Source organism: Mastomys coucha, unplaced genomic scaffold (genome assembly GCF_008632895.1).
Source record: "Mastomys coucha isolate ucsf_1 unplaced genomic scaffold, UCSF_Mcou_1 pScaffold23, whole genome shotgun sequence".
NCBI classification, from domain to species: domain Eukaryota; kingdom Metazoa; phylum Chordata; class Mammalia; order Rodentia; family Muridae; genus Mastomys; species Mastomys coucha.
Window position 1 is genome coordinate 29,192,204 of NW_022196906.1, and position 17,870 is coordinate 29,210,073.

General features: G+C 39.2%; 1 protein-coding gene across 4 annotated transcripts in view; it reads right to left on the reverse strand.

The window, feature by feature from the left end:
* Positions 1 to 17,870, reverse strand: part of Fam118b (family with sequence similarity 118 member B) — a 52,384-nt gene that overhangs the window by 14,226 nt on the left and 20,288 nt on the right. For all 4 annotated transcript variants that reach the window (XM_031343090.1, XM_031343089.1, XM_031343087.1 and 1 more), the window contains 2 exons: positions 12,371 to 12,463; positions 6,266 to 6,518 (listed from right to left, as the gene is read on the reverse strand). In XM_031343090.1, the coding sequence (XP_031198950.1) occupies positions 6,266 to 6,518; positions 12,371 to 12,456 (339 nt within the window). In that variant the 5' untranslated portion in view covers positions 12,457 to 12,463. The remainder of the gene's footprint in view (positions 1 to 6,265; positions 6,519 to 12,370; positions 12,464 to 17,870) is intronic.

Below are 17,870 nucleotides of genomic sequence, written 5' to 3' on the forward strand. Positions count from 1 at the left end.
AAAAAAAAAAAAAAAAAAAAAGTCTAAAATAATAATAAATACTAACCACTAATCAATTTGAAATAATCCATTTAACATATGAATTTAATTACCTTTCTAGCTTCATTCAAGGTGTATGTAAATAAGATTTCTGTTGCATAACAATGTACAACTTATCATCTAAGTGATGTCATAGTTATCTTGATTTTTATAAGTGCACTCTACAAGCTTGAATAGCAGCAAAAAGGCCTATAATGTGTTTCTCAGAATGTATACCATTGTTAAACAATGAATGACTATATATCCCCAAGGACCGAGGAAATACATAAACCAACTTCAGGTAAGAAGTTGGTTTTATAACCAAGGACACAGGGACAAAAGAAATTTGACAAAAGAAAGTAAGTAGGTGAAATATTTTAACAAACATCTGCTTCCTACTCTATTCTTGATGTTATACCATTAGATAAGCTTAAAGGAAGAATGATCTCTCAGTATCCAGAGAAGCTGGGGCTACTGGTGCAAGCCTGCCTGCATGGCTCCTATTGAAGCTGTGAGTTACTGCATCTAGCTACCAGGAAATACATTTCAAACTCCCTGGAATAGACAGCTCCTTCTAGGTTGCTCGAAGTAGTCTTCTATACTTTCCAGGTTTTCTTGTCTATCAGTGTTTAAGTTTCCATGGACTCACTTAAGTAAACATAGAAACACATGTCAATGTTCCTTTCCTAATGTGACACAGCATTTTATAAAATAACTAATTTTTTTTTAGTCATTACTTACCAAATAAGTGCTATTTCCTCAGTGAAAACATTAGTTCAGTTAAAATTATGCCCTGTCCTGCTGGAAACAAGTCATGGTTTAATGGGCTCTGTCCATTATGGTTCTACACTGCTCTACTACACAGCACAGGCTTCTTACTGGTCCCTGCTGTCAGCAGCTAAAGGAATTCTTTCCTAGTGTGTATGTAAATAGATGGAGCCATCTATAACTTATTTGGCTAAGAATGTAGGTCATAGTCTCCAAAGTTTATCTAGTTATATTGTTATATTATATATACAATTATATTGCACTATGGCACACAGGCAACCAATAGCAGACTCTAATACTACTTAATTAAAATAATAATCTGACCAAAAAAACAGTGAAGAGGGGGCTAGAGAGATAGGTCAGTTATTAAGAACACTTGCTGCTCTTCCAGGGGATGCAGGTTAGACTTCCATCATTCAAATGGTGGTTCATAATCATCTGTAACTCCAGTTCCAAGGAATCTGATGCCCTCTTCTGACTTCCATAGGCCCCAGGCACACACACAGTGTACATATATACATGTAAGTAAAACTCCTATTACATTTTAAAACTCTATCCCTTACCAAAACAGTGATGAGTATTAACTCTAGTTACTTAGTCACTACACACAACAGTCAACTACTACTAAATGCTAGTACTTAAGGAAGCATAATGCTCTCTTACTTTATCAAATTCACAAGTCTATTTACCCAACCTAACATGTAGCAGCCATTCCATTTCTTGGATTCCTGCAGCTATAACTGAAATCAGATAAAATGACATATAAAAGCCCATCACTCCTTTTCATTTGAATCTTTAATGTACCCTCAAAGCCCAAAGTATCAAAGATGTGAAAACAAAAGTTGTGCCGTTAAGAAATTGTAGAACCAAGTGAGAAGTCCTTGGGTCATTGAAGGTATATCCTAGAAGGTGCCTCTGGGGGCCCTGGCCCTTTCCTTTAATGTTTATTTTGTTATACAACATGTTCCTGTTATGATGCACTATCTCACAACAAGCACAAAACAACGGGGATAACTAACCATAGAGTAGAACCTCCTTCCACCACCATCCCCCGTTCTTTTTAGAAGCCAATTAGGAATTTAGCCATAATGACAACACTGACTTACAGAATTATATACAGGAGAATGGTATGGAAAGATCTCCACAATCTACTTACTGTTAGGTAAAACAAACTAGAGGATCATATGTGTTATTTAAGAGATGGCAACAGTGAGGGAAGAATCACAAAGCTGGAAGGCTACATAGAAAAACTGTGTGAATGATGGGTTAGGGCAGAGGGCAGATAAGACAAATACATCAACAGAAACAAGGTATGTCAGTAGATATAGATAGCTACACATCTTTTTGATTTTTGCAATGTATATATCAATACTTATTTTAAAAAGCAGTATTTATTAAATACAGCAACTGCTTACTAAGAAGGTCTTTGTTGTATTTTGTAACTCCATATGTACTTGGGCCATGCACGTATACAATCATGCACACTATATTCCCATGCCAGCTTGGTTACTATGAGCACAAGGAGAAGGGAATGGGTAGACCCTGAATTAGTCATGGGTGAAGAACACTGAACTGTTTTGTGGTTGTTCTGTTTCTATGAAAAGATGGAAACTTGAAAATTCCTTGAGTCACTTTCTTTAGCTACATATCTTTTAGTTCCACTTTTGTGAGTTGTCAAATCTTGTATAGCAATACTAAAAAGAATGAGGATTTCTGCTTGTTTGTTCTCTTTTAAGATGTGGCCTCACATTCTAGCCCAGGGTAGCACTGAACTTGTGATCCTCTAGCTTGTCAAATGCTCGGATTATAGTTGTAAACCACCACATTGGGCTAGATGTGTTGCAGGATATTTGATCACACTGTGAACCACAAGACTATGAACTGGAAAAATCTGTTTCTTGTTGTGGTGTGGCTCAGCCTTAGCACACACCTTTAACCCAAGAGCTTTCTGTAAACAGGAGCTAAATAAAGTCAATGATAGGTCAAGAGGCAGAGCAAGCAACCAGTGAACAGGGAGTGAACATAAAAAAAACTCAGGAAAGAGAAAGCCTTTGAGTTGAAAGGTATTTAAGACAGCATGGAGAAGGAGAATGGGTTTTTTCTTCTGGGATGTTGATTGAGGAGGAATGTCAGCTGGTACTTTCTCTGTCTCTTGGAGCTTGCAAGGTTTCACCACAGTGTCTGGCTCCTGAGCCTTCATTTAGTAAATTGAATGTTTGAGATGTTGTTTTAGAAACAACAAAGATGCTTTTTGTACTGATTTCCTTAGATCTGAAATCAAAGTTTTTGTCTTAAAGCAGGTAACCATAGAACTAAATTTCCCACCAATGGCCTCTCTTATGCTGAGTCAAAGGAGTTTTCACTTAAATTTTTATAACAGGGAGTTCAGAAGTCGAAAGAAAGTATCAGACTCCCACTCAGGCCCTAAGAATTTTTCCCCTTCACTCAAAACAGCACAATAAATATCATACTGTTTCATTTACTTTCCCCTGTAATTCATCTTTCTAGTCCCTCACAGAGTAAAAGCAAACCCAAGCATTCCTGACCCCATCTCCTTCAAGGTCACTAACATTTCTACTGCATTTACTTTGAGCACTAGTTACATTCTTTCAAGTAAAACTGATGTTTGATGAAAAAGGGTATGTAGGCTGCTCTACCCCTCCAACTTCATGCTCTAGGCAGTGTGTGACCCCAGGGGTCTTGGACCCAGGTCTACTGTACAAAAGCAAATGGTGAGAGGTCAGTTGATTTGCGGAGGATTCCAGGGTGTTTAGATGGCAAGATCTTGCCAATTCTGACTGCTAAGCTCTCTGCCTTGATTTCACAATGTCACTTCTTCATTACGAAGCTGGATCAATCAATGGGGCCAATTAATCCATGTTGTGTTACTATCAAGAAATCTAACATTCTTTCTGAAACTGATATTTTCTCAAATACACAAAAGTAAAAAGAAGCAGAGCACTTGCCTAAAATGTGAAAAGTTCAGACCACACACTGCAATAAAAAAGCAGCTAAATTGGGGCTGGAGAGATGGCTCATAGGTTAAGAGCACTGACTGCTCTTCCAAAGGTCCTGAGTTCAAGTCCCAGCAACCACATGGTGGCTCACAACCATCCATAATGAGATCTGATGCCCTCTTCTGGTTTGTCTGAAAACAGCTACATTGTACTTACATAAAATAAATAAATAAATCTTTAAGAAAAAAAAAAAAAGCAACTAAATGAGCACCTCTCCCCCATACTTCATTGTGTTTCCTAAAAGATAAGACCCTTGGGCTGGAAAGATGGCTCAGTGGTTGGGAGCACATGTTATTTTCCCAGAGGATCCAGATTTGATTCCCAGCACTCACATGATGGCTCACAACCATCTATAACTTCAGTTCCAGTGGAACTAAGGTCCTCTTCTGGCCTCCACAGGCACCAGACATATAGACACATTACACAGATATACATGCAGACAACATATTCATGTATAAAAATAAAGTTAAGTCTTCTTTTAAAAAAGATTCCTTGATATACGTACCTGACTTCTTACTTGCTGTCTATAGCCCTTCTCTGTACATTATACTGACATTTACATGCTAAATCAACTTTGCATTCCTAAGAAAATTCACACTTGCTCTTGATGTACAATTCTTTTTTATATGCTACACTAAGTTAGGATATATCCTTTTAAAGATCCTTGCATTGATATTCATAAGATATAGGTATAATGTATATGACTGGTAAATTATCACATGTTGTTGAAACTCACTGAGCAGCTCCACTATTTCAGACTCTAGCACACTTGTTTCAAAGTGTCCTCCAAGTCTGGGCTAGACAGGCTAACCCCCATAATTCTGTGATAGGAAAGAGCAGTGAGACAGCCCAAGAATAAAACATCATGTTCTTAAGAATAGTGAGGCAGCAACTTCCAACAGAAGTTACTACCGTTGATCCCATAAGAGAGCATCTACAGTGGGAAAGGAAGAGTAGCTGGAAATCCAGTTATAGGAAGCTCAGCCACAGAAACAAAGCTCAACTGAGAGTCTGTGTGGACTCCATCCACTTCCCAGTCTGTTTCCTCTGGATGTCATGAGCATCGGTGACTGATCTGACAATGTTCTTTGTATCTGCTGCTATCTGCTCTTGTATTGGAAGCCTCACCTGAGGAGGCACTTTGCTCTGTCCAGGATTCTTTCTTGGAAACTCCAACTGGCTGCATTAAAAGGTTAATTTAATTTCTCAGTTAATTTCTGCTGGGTGTTTAAGTACTTGATTTGAAGTTTAGCCCTCAACTTCCCTAACCCTATGAGGGCTGGGATTAAGGTGTGTGCCACCACCACCTGGTTCCTGAAAGCTAACTTTTAAGGAGTAAGTGCCCTCCACCTCCCTTTTCCAAGGTGCAGTTAATTCCATCCTACCAACACAGCCTGTAATCTTGACTGGAAGGTCAGACCTTTTGTGTCAGGTTGCCCTTGGCCTCACACTGGGCTTGAGGATGACCATGGCTATATGAGACTGTTTAAAATAACAAACCACATGAAGCTTTATTTACAATATCTTTGGAAATAATAAAGTAGCCAAAACATATTCTAAATTTTGAGTGGGATGATGTTGAGGGTCAAACCTAGGGCCTTTGCAGATAGGCATTCTAGGTAAGTATCTAACAATTGAGCTACAAGGTGCGTGTGTACTCGAGTGTGTGTGAGACATGGCCCGTGGTGTGTGTGTGTGTGTGTGAGTGACATGACCCATGGTGGGTGTGTGTGTGAGACATGGCTTGTGTGTGTGTGTGTATGTGTGTGTGAGAGAGAGAGAGAGAGAGACATGGCATTGTTATGCATCACAGGCTGGCCTGGAAATCACAATCCTTTTGCTTTCACTGATGTAATATTTCAAGCACATATAACTATTCCTAGCATAAGTGAATCCTAATTTTCAAGAAATTTTTAAGGTGAAGCAAGAAAAACAATTAGGTTCTTTGGAAAGTCAGATAACTTAGTTTGATAAAATTCATTGTGGATATTTTGAATTACAGCCTCTAAAAAGAGCATAAGAAGTGGTTTGACTTTACCCATTACACAATAAGAATCATCTCCAGCTTGGCTAGGGCACATGCCTATACTCCTAACACCCAGGAACCACCCAGGTTTATGGCCAATATTTGATGCACAAGATGGTTTCTCAAAACACAAAATCCCAACTTAAATCTTTCTAATATTTCCTTAAAGTCATGGACATCAGGACATCATTTATAGTGAGAATAGAAAAAGTAAATTGAAAACAGCAAAAGTGTGTCAGTAGCCTTGTCTCCATACACATACAGTTCTCAGCACATCACAGCAAAATGGGGTCAGGATGATTATGCTGACCAGGCCCGGAAAAGAAGAGCCAAATGTTATAAATACACAGCAATAAACAAATCTTTCTGCTAAATAAGGATACTAATCCCGGTTTCAGGAAATGTCACAAGCCATGGCGTACAGCAGACTACTCACAGGGGAGAGTTTCTGAATGAGGTCATGGGCGACATGGACGAGGTTTTTGTCTTCATGGAGACACTTCTGAAACTTTTTGCTTTCCTCATCTTCCAAAAGATCAAAATCAATAGCAGCATCCAGTAAGGCCTGAATTAACCCCTTCCAGGACTTCAGGGCCGGGACCTGCGGTGCAACTGCAGCACTAATGCCTGTTCCAATCACCAGCACAAGTTCTCGAGGCTTTTTTGTTTTCAGACTTGGAAGCAGCTTCCTGAAAAAGGAAAAGTGAAAAGATTGGAGTGTCCAGTAGGCCCAAGCACATGTGAAGACATCTTAGGAAGACGCAGCTGGCTCTCATATTCAATAGCTATAATGCCTGCTGTTTCCTTTTTGAGTCAGGGTCTCACTGTGTAGTATTAGCTGGCCTGGAACTTTCTATGTAGACCAGGCTGGCCTGCCTCTGCCTCCCCAGCGCTGAGATTAAAGGCATGTGCTTTATAAGTTTTAGGAGTGCTGGGATTAAAGGCATGCACTTTATAAGTTTTAGCTGTAAAGATGAAGACTCCAGGTTTGGAGACTTCTCCAGACCAGAGTAAATGAAAGGCCACAATATTATTCCAGTTTTTGTTGGAAGACAAAGTAACTATTTCAGGAATCCCGAAAAACAATCTTAAAATCAACTTTCTCCTTCAAAGTCTTCTCCAGCTAAGAAAACCACTAACATTACAACAGATTCAAGTGTATTACAGCTGCAGCTATGCCAACTAAATTATACTTTAAGTCAACAGTAATTTCAAAAGGACATGTTTGTTTTCAAAAAAATATTTTCATACAAATCAAGTTGATTTTGTTTGTTGAGAAATGTAAGACAATGAAGACAATGAAACTTTGATGCCAAATTTTGTAAGCAAAGATAAAGCTCAGCATGCAAGCCAAATCTGGAGACAACTCTGAGCATGGTTTATTCTATATATCACTCGGGGGGGGGGTGCTCGGCAGGCTTCTGAGGAGATGGGAGCTTCATGGTTTTGTCACAACAAACAGCCCTTTCTCACGGCACAGAGCACAGTCCTGTTGTGAGACAGCATGAGAACAAGAATGTTTCATCTCCCCTTCCCTTTCACTCTCTGACTACATTAAAACCATCACGTGCCTTACCCCCTTTTCCAAATAGAACAACAAACAGAAACCTAATCAGTGTTGAGGGCGTGAGAAACAGCCCCCAGAACTGCATGTCCTACTCTTAGCTCCTACACTTCTCAGGAGAAAAACCTGCAAACTCACAGATACTAGGGATGCTCTATGTATAAATAGTTCCTCTACAGGGGAAAAGAAAACTGTTAAAAGCTATTAGGAGCACATAATGCAGTGTGTTTTAAAACAAGGAATCAAGATGATGAATGAAAGTTGGATGTGATGACCAAAGTCTATAGTCCCAGAATTTGGGAGGGCAGAGACAGCAGGACCAGAAATTTATGACCAGCTAAAGGAAAGCTCATCTTAAAAAAAAAAAAAAAAAAAAAGCAAATAAATACATGCAAATATACACACCCATCAAATCCAGAAAGACTTTCACAAAAAGGGAAAAAAAATTGCAATTGTGCCTTATGATCCCTACCTAACCCACTAAATAATAATAATAATACCCAACCCATGCATTATTTATTTTGTGTGTCTGTGTGTGGGCACATGCCACAGTGCATGTGTGGATATTAGAGGACAACTACTTTTGGCTCTTCTTGACATGAGAAGTTGTTTGCTCCTCTCGACATGTTGATCCTGGGGACTGAACTTAGGTCATCAGGCTTCGTGCTATCTGCAGAACCATCATGATGACTCTAATAGCCATTTTTAAAAATTATTTTTAAGATTTACTTATTATTGTAAATAAGTACACTGTAACTGACTTCAGACACACCAGAAGAGGGCCTTAGTTATGGGTGTTTGTGAGCCACCATGTGGTTGCTGGGATTTGAACTCAGGACCTTCAGAAGAGCAGACAGTGCTCTTACCTGCTGAGCCATCTCGCCAGTCCTCCTAATAGCCATTTTTAAAGAAAGTATTAAGGCAAGGTAGAGAGGGAAAATAAAGGGGACACAGGAGGGAAAACCTTCCACTTGACAATCTGACTGGGTGTCAGAACTTGGTTACCATAAAGCCAAGATTCTCCATAAAGACCATATTCTCTTTTCTAAGACTTATGTCAAACAAGGATGTTAAAAACAACAAATGAACTCAATGCATACTTACTTAGGTTTGAATCTTGACTTTAGAGAGTAATATGCCTCTTTCATACCTAAATTTAGACAAACGACCTTATGAAACTACCTTGCAAGTTCATTTAAAAAGGGGAGCTCAGGAGCTGAAGAGATGGCTTAGTGATTAAGAGCACTGGCTGCTCTTCCAAAACACCCATGTTTAATTCTCAGCACCCACATGGCAGCTTATCACTGTCTGTAGTTCCAGTTCAAGATATCTGGAACTCTCAGACAGATACACATGCAGGCAAAACATCACTGTACATAAAAATAAACAAATCTTTAAAAGGAAGTTCAATAAGAGAAGAAAAAAAAGTAAAAGCAGTTCATTTTTCTAAATCAAAATATATGTGTGTGTTTGTGTGTCCTTTAAGATAGTATCTCAGGCAGCTTGGAAGTCCCTTAAACTCCCCATCCCCGTCTCCATCTCACAAGTGCACCAATTGCAGGTATACCCCACCTCACTCAGCTCAAAGTTTACTCATTTTTAAGCTTTATGTAATCTTGAATCCCTGTTGCAAATTATATTCTGAGAAATATAACATAAAAAGCCACAAAATCATTAAATATAGCCATTATAAAGACACCTCAGTACAATTCTTGGGGAGCCTGCACTGAGTACTGTTCTTTCCCTAAGAAGCCCCTTCCCATAACTGCCCATACTAAATTAAAACCATGTAACATCCCTTGTCTTAATAAACATAGAAGCTTTGCTTGTCCTGAAATTCTTTCCTGCAGCTTTGCCTGTACGGAAGTCTCTGAAGTATAAGCCCTCAGCTACTGGTGGCAGTGCTAGGCTGAACTTCCTGCCACAGCAAGCATAAAGAGTAGGGTGAGACAGGATGACAGCAGAGCAGACGACAGACACCAGAAGGTGACATAACTTTAGAAGTTCCCTAAGAAAACCCAATTTCCTCTGAAGAAGCTCAGGAACGTTAGGTCCATGCTCAGGTGGGTAGGCAGGAGACACTTAAACTCAACAGCCAGAGGACTGCATTTGAGAACACTGTGCTGCACAGTGCCAGGTGGGAGGGATGAAGAAAGAATCTCTGTATGAAATCTAAGACTTCTCCAACCAGTCTCCCTTGGGGCAAGCTCCGACACTAGGATTCTCCAACCTTTCCTCAGGACATAGACTCCATGCATTCAAGAGATGGAAAGAGTTCTCTTTGGGGAAATGGCCACTATGTCAGAAAAAGAACCACAGCTTTAGACAAGTTAGAGATCCTCAACTGCTGAACTTGCTCCAGGCTTAATATTCAGAGGAAAGCTCATGATGGTGAATACTGGTTGCCAATGTGACAGAATCTGTAATCAACTAAGAGAAAAGCCTCTGAGCACACCTTGTAAGGCATCTTCGTGATCAGGTTATTCAAGGTGGAAAGACCCACTACAAATGTGGATGGCATGTTATGGCACCGCCTTGCAACCCTGCTGACAAGTTCATCTACTCAGTCACTGCTGCAGCTCTTCACTGACATCAGAATCTCCCTCATTCTGCCTTCTACTGGATAGAAGACCAGTGGTTTTTCAGGAATCCCCCAGGCCTTCAACACCAAACTGAGACTGCTGAAACTTATTTTGTTCCCAGCTTCTCCAATGGGACAATAACTACCATTGGACTACCCAGATCACACATGTCAGCCAGTCTAATACACCCCCCTTTAAAATCATTCTATTCACTCTGTTCCTCTAGAGAATCTGACTAATATCCATAGTCACATAGACTCCTAACTGCTTCTCAGTAGTTTAAATACGAATAGACAAACTATGGTCATTTGATTTGCACAAGGCCCACATGATAAGAGGTACATAGGAACAAGCTAGTAGGTAGAGGAATTACTCAGGTGGTTAAGGCAGGAAGGGGAGGAAGATTGCATTTCTAAGTCGGCCTGTCTTCAAAAAACAAAAACAGTAACAACAAAACTGAAGAAAATTTAAAATATAATAGAAATTTTTAAAAATCCGTAAGAAGAACAGAGAAAACCTTTAAGAAAGTAGAACTGAAACAAACAAAACAGAACAGAACAATAACACAACCAGAGCCAGGCAGAGAGGAAGAATTCAGTAATCAAAGCACTCAGGATGGGTCACATACAAAGATGCTATCACCAACAGTGGGAAATGCAGGGAAGAGAGAAAACAGGAGCACACATATGACAGGAGGTTCAACATCTGGACAAGAATGATACAAAGACAGAGACATTTTTAATGGAAGTTTAATATCAGGTTAACACGAAATGAAGTTAAGAAGTAACTTGAAGGTACTATAATACTTAGTTGCACAAGAAAATACAGCTTTACAATTTTTGTTAATGAGAGTAATGTGATTTTTAGGGGAAGGATTTTTGGAAGGTGACCTTATCAATGGTTAATCACTGATGTGTTCATAATTTGAAAGCATTACTGAGACTGGGTGAGACTCTGGTCACAAGGCCGACTTGGAGGCACTCACAAAAATGGGATCTGAGAGAATGTTAGCTGGTTTCTGGACCCTTCCCTGGCTCTCTGATTCACAGCAGTCAAAAGGTGGGCAAGTCTGTTCTACATGTCCTTGAGCGATATTCTACCTCACAACACTCTAAAAGCAACGGAGCCAACAGACCATAAACCAAAATCTCTGAAATTGTGACCAAATAACCACTTCATTTTTAAGTTGATTTCTAAAACAATTGCTAATCAGAACAGTGTCCATCTTTGTTTAGAATATTCATCTCTGTCACCAGAGGAATCAGAGGTATTAGCAAAAGTCTAAGAAAAGACATTTTCCTACATAAAAATTCTATTCTCAACCATACCATTAAGTGCATGTATGTACATGACAAAGACATTTATTAATCTTCAACAATTATCTTCCATGTATTCTTACTAAGGAAGGTACCTGAAAGCATGCTTCAGTAAAATGGAGTATATACTAAAATAAAGAGCAGATTAAGGAGCTGAGTCCAGCAGGGTTGAGGCCAGAGATAAGAATCCATGGAATCAATTAAACTAGCAAGTTTCTAAACATTTCTAGCATATGATAGACTAATTCTTCTGCCCGTGTTTAAAAAGGAAAGGAACACAAAACAAAACAAAATTTAAGATAACATTTAGTAATGTGGAAGTTTAAGAAAAGAGAGTAAAGGGAAATATAATCACAACTTTAGGCTTGGCTACTAATACTATTTATGGCTTATTTTGTTTTGTTTTGTTTTTTTAAGACAGGGTTTCATTATGCAGCTCTGGCTGTCCTGGAATTTGCTATGTAGACCAGGCTGGCCTCAAACTCACAGGGATCTGCCTGACTCTGCCTGTCTCCTGAGTGCTGGGCTTATTAATACCACTTATAAAAACACAATATTATTGTGAATATTGAGAACTGGTTGATCAAATACTAAGATAATCATATGGGAAGATAAGAGTGAAGCCTATGGGGTAGCAATACAGGGACAAGAACCAGGAAAGCAAATGAAGTCCTTATTTTCTATTACCAGAGAAAGCATATAGCAGCACAGACAACATTTAAAATGTGTGCTGTAGGGTACATGTTTGCAATCTCAGCATATGGGAGCCTGAGTCAAGAGTTCTAGGCCAGCCCTGGCTATACAGCAAGACCCAGTCTCACAGTCAAAAACAAAGCAAAGCAGATGTCAAGATTAGAAAGAATAGAAAATGATTATCCCTGAGGAGTAGGATATGAGCTTTAAAGCAACAAAATTTTAAAACTATGTATATAATCACCTTAATAAGTTAAATCCAAAGTAAAAATAATGTAGTCTTTGAAATGAAGGCCATATTAACTAGTGATATACCTATGATACAGGGTAAGCACCTCCCACTAATGGTAACTTTCTACTCCTCTGCTTCCCTTTCTCTTGTTTACCTGGGCTTTTTGGTGGGGGGTTCGCCATCATTGAAGAATCCAAAAATCTTGTCTATACCAGAGGCCTGGCTCCCTGTAGAAGCCATCCAGTTTCTAAAATAGATTAAACATCATGTACCATGATTAGATCTGTAAAGCACATAATTTATAACAGCACATACATTAAGCATTTTAATAAGCCATATATATACCCAATTAAGGTTCTGTGGGATGTCCTCTACTTAGCAGAAGTCTATTAGTTAACAAGCACACCATGATTAAGGAATGAAACTAGCCTAAGGGAAGTCATCTTGAAATTACAGCTCTGGCTCTGTCAGTGCTCCACACTGCCATACTGCTTCTGTTCCTGAGAACCCCTCCCATCTCCCACCAAAATCCAGCGTTGTCAACTCATGTGAAATTGCTGGTCATCAGTCTGTGATTTACACAAGGAGGTCTGGGAACCATTGAAGACATAAAACCCACAGCTGAGTCGGCTAACAGTGCTTAATTACCCAATTACACTTGGCAACACAACAAGTGTACAACTTGCTCACTGTTAGACATTATCTATTTTTAACAGCTGTCTTAGGCTGTAGACATGTCTCTCTAAACAAGGAAGAGATTGCAATCAAGCCACTGTGATAAACAGTACCGATATAAGCAAATATGTGAAAGACCACAAACACCAGTTGCAGGAAAACTAGCATAAGAGTCACAAGGATTAAAATAAGAACTATGATGGAAGTTTTAACTACAACTTTAGTAAGCTGGTGACATTTAAAGTCTGATATAAGCAGTGATGTGTGTGTGTATGTGTGTGTGTCTGCTTTAATGTAAGTATGCATATGCATATGTTGGTGTCTCTCAGCATATGTGTAGAGGTCAGAGGATAACTTTCAAGGTCTGGTCTCATCCACCGTGTGGGTCCCAGGGATCAAACTCTGGTTATCAGGCTTGGCAATAAGTGCCTCTACCTGCTAAATCGTCTCACTGGCCCAGCAGCAATATTTCAACAACGACAATGTAGAAGATAATAAAAGTAGAGTTCTGGATGTTATTATGCCCTACTGTCACTAGCAGGACTTTACTATTAGAAAGTTTCATTATTTATTGAAGCTGTGTGATGAATTTTCTTTCGGAAACCCCATATTCCATTTTACATAATAACCTTTTCTTTGATATTAGAGTCATTAGGGAACTAGAAGTCATAAAATCACAAGAGTGAGGACAGAGATCACCTTTCTCTTTGATTCTGATCTCTAGGAAGCAAAGCCCTGGGAGCATAGGTCAATCACCAAAGTTGGAAAATCTTGCCTTAACTTAATCATCGGGTGTGACTGTGAAAAGAATACTGTAAACTTTTAAAAATAAAGTCAATCCAACAAAATTACATGTTTCCTAAGAACAGAATCTCTGGGGGAACAGCTAAATAAAATCAAACTTAGTTATTCTAGACCCCCAGACACTTTGTGAATGTTGGGTGCACAGGAGGTACACCACCATCAGCCTTCCTTCTCTTAAGGGAGTTTCATTTCTTAGAGTCTCAGAGCTTTCTATTTGCTGACAGTCAGGGTTTGACCATCTCTGAAATATTTTCACTGAGTTCTAATTTATATAATAGAAGTCATTTTCTGCCTAACATCTATGTTTTTTTTCCTCTCTAACATCTATGTTTATGGAGAATCAGTGATAAAAACAAACAAACAAACAAACAAACAACAACAACAAACGGTAACTTCTCTCACACAAACCACAATCTCTGGGGATATGATTTAAAGTAACACTAAAGAAGGCAAACATATTTATGCCCCCTCCCCCACAATAAACATGGTTACTGAGACAAATTAAACCCAAGTAAAGCCATTGAGCACTGACAAACATATAGTAAATGGAACTTAATATAAGTTTTGAATCCTGGAATATTCAGGATTTAGTGTTCAATTCAAATACTAAGCCAGTATAAATTTAAAAATTGCTGGGCAGTGATAATACAACACATGGAAGGCAGAGGCAAGTGGATCTCTGAGTTTGAAGCCAGCCTGGTCTACAGACAGAGTCTCTAGACAGCCAAGGCTACACAGAGAAATCTTGCCTCAAACAAACAAACAAACAGATCAAGACAAAAAAAAAAAACCAAAAAACAAATTAAAAAAACAAAACATAGTTCTTATTACAAGACATGTACAATCTGTAACTATTAGTTAATTTAATTCCTAAAACCTTATTGTGTATTATAGATTGGATGACTCTTACCTGGAAATCCAAAATGTTCTAAAATTGAAAACATTTGGACCCCTGATAAGATGGCAACATGTACAAAACTCCATACCTAACAACATGTTACAGTAAAAATACAGGTACACTAAAAATATTCTATACAATACCACCAGGCTATGTGTACATAAAAAATAAATTAAAACTGTATTTCAGACTTGTGCCTCATTTCCAAGATACCTCAATTGTGTGAACCCAAATATTAAATAAAAAAACAAGAACAACAACAACAACAACAACAAAACAAAAACAAAAACCCCAAACCTGAAATACTTCTGGTCTCATCAAACATTTCAGATAAAGGAAGGGGTCTCAACCTTCATTATTAACCTACTTTACAGATGAGAAAACTATAACACAAAAATGTTTGGTACTTACTACTTCCACAAGGCAAACCACAGCAACTCTGCTTGTAATGCTGTGTTCCACAACACTACTGCTAGTTATTTAGCTTTAAAATATTTCAAGGCCAAAACTAATTTTTTTTTTTTAATTTTTGTTTTGTTTTGGAGACAGGGTTTCTCTGCGTAGCCCTGGATGTCCTCGAACTCAGACTTCTGCCTGCCTCTGCCTTCCAAGTGCTGGGATTAAAGGTGTGCGTCACCACTGCCTGGCCAAAACTAATTTTTAAAGTGCTGAAATTGTAGCAAGCAGATCTACTTAATGGCCGTTTCACAATTAGTCATAGTGGAGGTATGCACTATGCAGCCTGCTCAGTGTGGAAGTTCAAAGAACTGTTTGTTATACATCTCTCACTGCCACTGACCACCAACACAACTATGGATCAGTCTTATCTTTTTCTCTGGGAATCAGAAAATGCATCATTTGCTTTGTTCTATTTTCAACCTGACTACTGGTTAATTTCTGATGCTTTTCTCTACAGAACCTTTCTGAAGGCTCATTTCAGGGGCTGTACTTTAAGAAAACTAAAACACACAACAGGTTCTGACTGGAATGTTTTAGTTCCTATTACTGAGAGGCCGAATGAAAAGTAATCCTGTATGTCTTTATCCCAGCTGTTCACCCATTCATCCTGATTTTGAGCAGACTAATGCTTTGCCCTCAGTCAAGGGATGTGTCACATGACCTATGTGCATATCCCAGTGTGTATGTTATTAAAATTGTATCTTATTCATCCTAGAGTATTGTTTTGGGGCAGGGAATCCCTTTTAGCATTTATCCTGAACAATATGCAGTGCTGTTAAAGAGCCTCAGAGGTAAGTATGGGAGTCTGGCACAGAATTCCTAACATGTATCAACTAGTTACTGCACACGTGAATTATGCTCTATGACTGTTATTTGAGCTTTCACTTAGATGGAATTTGCTATGTATAAGGAATGAGTGGAGTCCTGAGTAAATGTGTGTTATTACCATGGTCATGGCCAGGCCAAGGACTTTTCAGGGACCCCAGTGAGAGAAGAAAAGCCTTCCCCAATGGCAAAGCCTTCCTGGGGTCTAAGTGCAGATGTTAACAATATTGTGCAGACAATGTCCACGACAGCTGTCTACCATCAGATATTTATTACCCAAAGACTTCTGACACAGACTGCTCCTACTGAGATTATCTAAGCTTGCCTCCTTGTTCAGCTATATGGAATAACCCTTCCTCCCTGTCCAACTGTATAATAATAAACATACTGAGCATGGGGGTGTATAATAATAAATATGCAGAGCTGGCTTTAGCTCCTCCATTAGAGAGCCTAAACCATCCAATCCCATCTTTTCTTTCTGTCTTTCTCTCTTTTTTTCTTATTTTTCATTTAATTTCTACCCTAGTCAGGTCAATCTCGGAAGCCTTGGAGAACGCAGTGGTAGTAAGTGGAAACACTTTTCTGTCACATGTAAACAGAGGCATTACCTGTGGCAGTGGGTGTCCTTGTTACTCCAATGACTCTGAAATCACTGAGAAGTCCTTCAAGGCTAACAGATTATATGAAAATCAAAGGCAGATGCTCAGTGAACACTAACAAAAGTGATAGTGGTGTCATTAACAAAATTTACAGGACACATTTTTCAAAGGAGAGAGAATACTTAGCAGAATGGTAATCCCAGATCATAAATGATAGAGACAGAAGGATTATGAGTTCAAGGCCAACTTCAGCTACATAGTGAATTCAAGGCCAATCTGGGCCTGCATGAGAACCTCTATTAAAAAATTCAAAACAGAGCAGGGCAGTGGTGGTGCATGCCTTTAATCCCAGCACTTGGGAGGCAGAGGTAGGCAGATTTCTGAGTTTGAGGCCAGCCTGGTCTACAGAGTTCCAGGACAGCCAGAGCTACACAGAGAAACCCTGTCTCTAAAAAACAAAACAAAAAAATTTCAAAACAGATAGCATTTATACTTTAAAACCTGTCATCTTCAGGAAACAGTTGGAGGAGCAAGATAACTTTCTAAGAAAAACCCTAGAAAAAGGGGTGGGGGCTGTAAAGAGAGGAGAGAGAAAGGGAGTGGTTATCTGGATGATAGATTGTCACTTAATGGACCTGGAATCTGAAACCATCAGAATCCCTTGCTTTCCTAGCATCTTGGAGCCAGGGAAAAGGCAAACTCAGGCTCTTCTCTGCACTCAGCATTCAGGCGAGTCTCCCAACTGCTCCCTCATTCTCCCAGGCTTCCAACACACACACAGCACTCAACCCAGGCAAGCTGCATGCTGCAAAGAACCTGGAGAGGTGAGCAGATGGAATAAGCCAAGTGGCAGGGAAGTCCAACATGTGTTGGTTTTTGGCCAGAAAACGAAGGATTTACAAATAACTAGTGTAAAAGATCAGTACATTTCTTGCAGCAAGCTTCTTTATTTTTTGTTTTTGAGAAATGATACACTTTTTCTTCTGCAGGAAAAAAAAAAACCAGAAAAGTTAACTCTGTCTCTCTCTCTCTCTCTCTTTTAAGAACACTCATCCCATGTCTTAAGAAAAACCCAAGCCCCTCAAATCATGGCTTTTGGACTAATTCCAACACATCTGTGTTTTAGCAGCTGTGGTGGGCAGGGGGTGGGGGGAAAGGATGCTCAGTATAATAAGTAAGGTACTTCAAAGGAACATCCCACAATAAATGTGGAACTGAACACATTCAATAAAATATTTTCCCTGGAGAGTTGATGAATCGAGTCTACATCGTGAACTGTAGCTTTTCCTCCAGTGTACAAAGCAAGCTGTGTCTTCCTAAGACTCACAGGAACAATGTAACAATGTCTAGCTGAGCAGGGACTTGACTACTCTCTTTAACCCAGGCTTAAAATG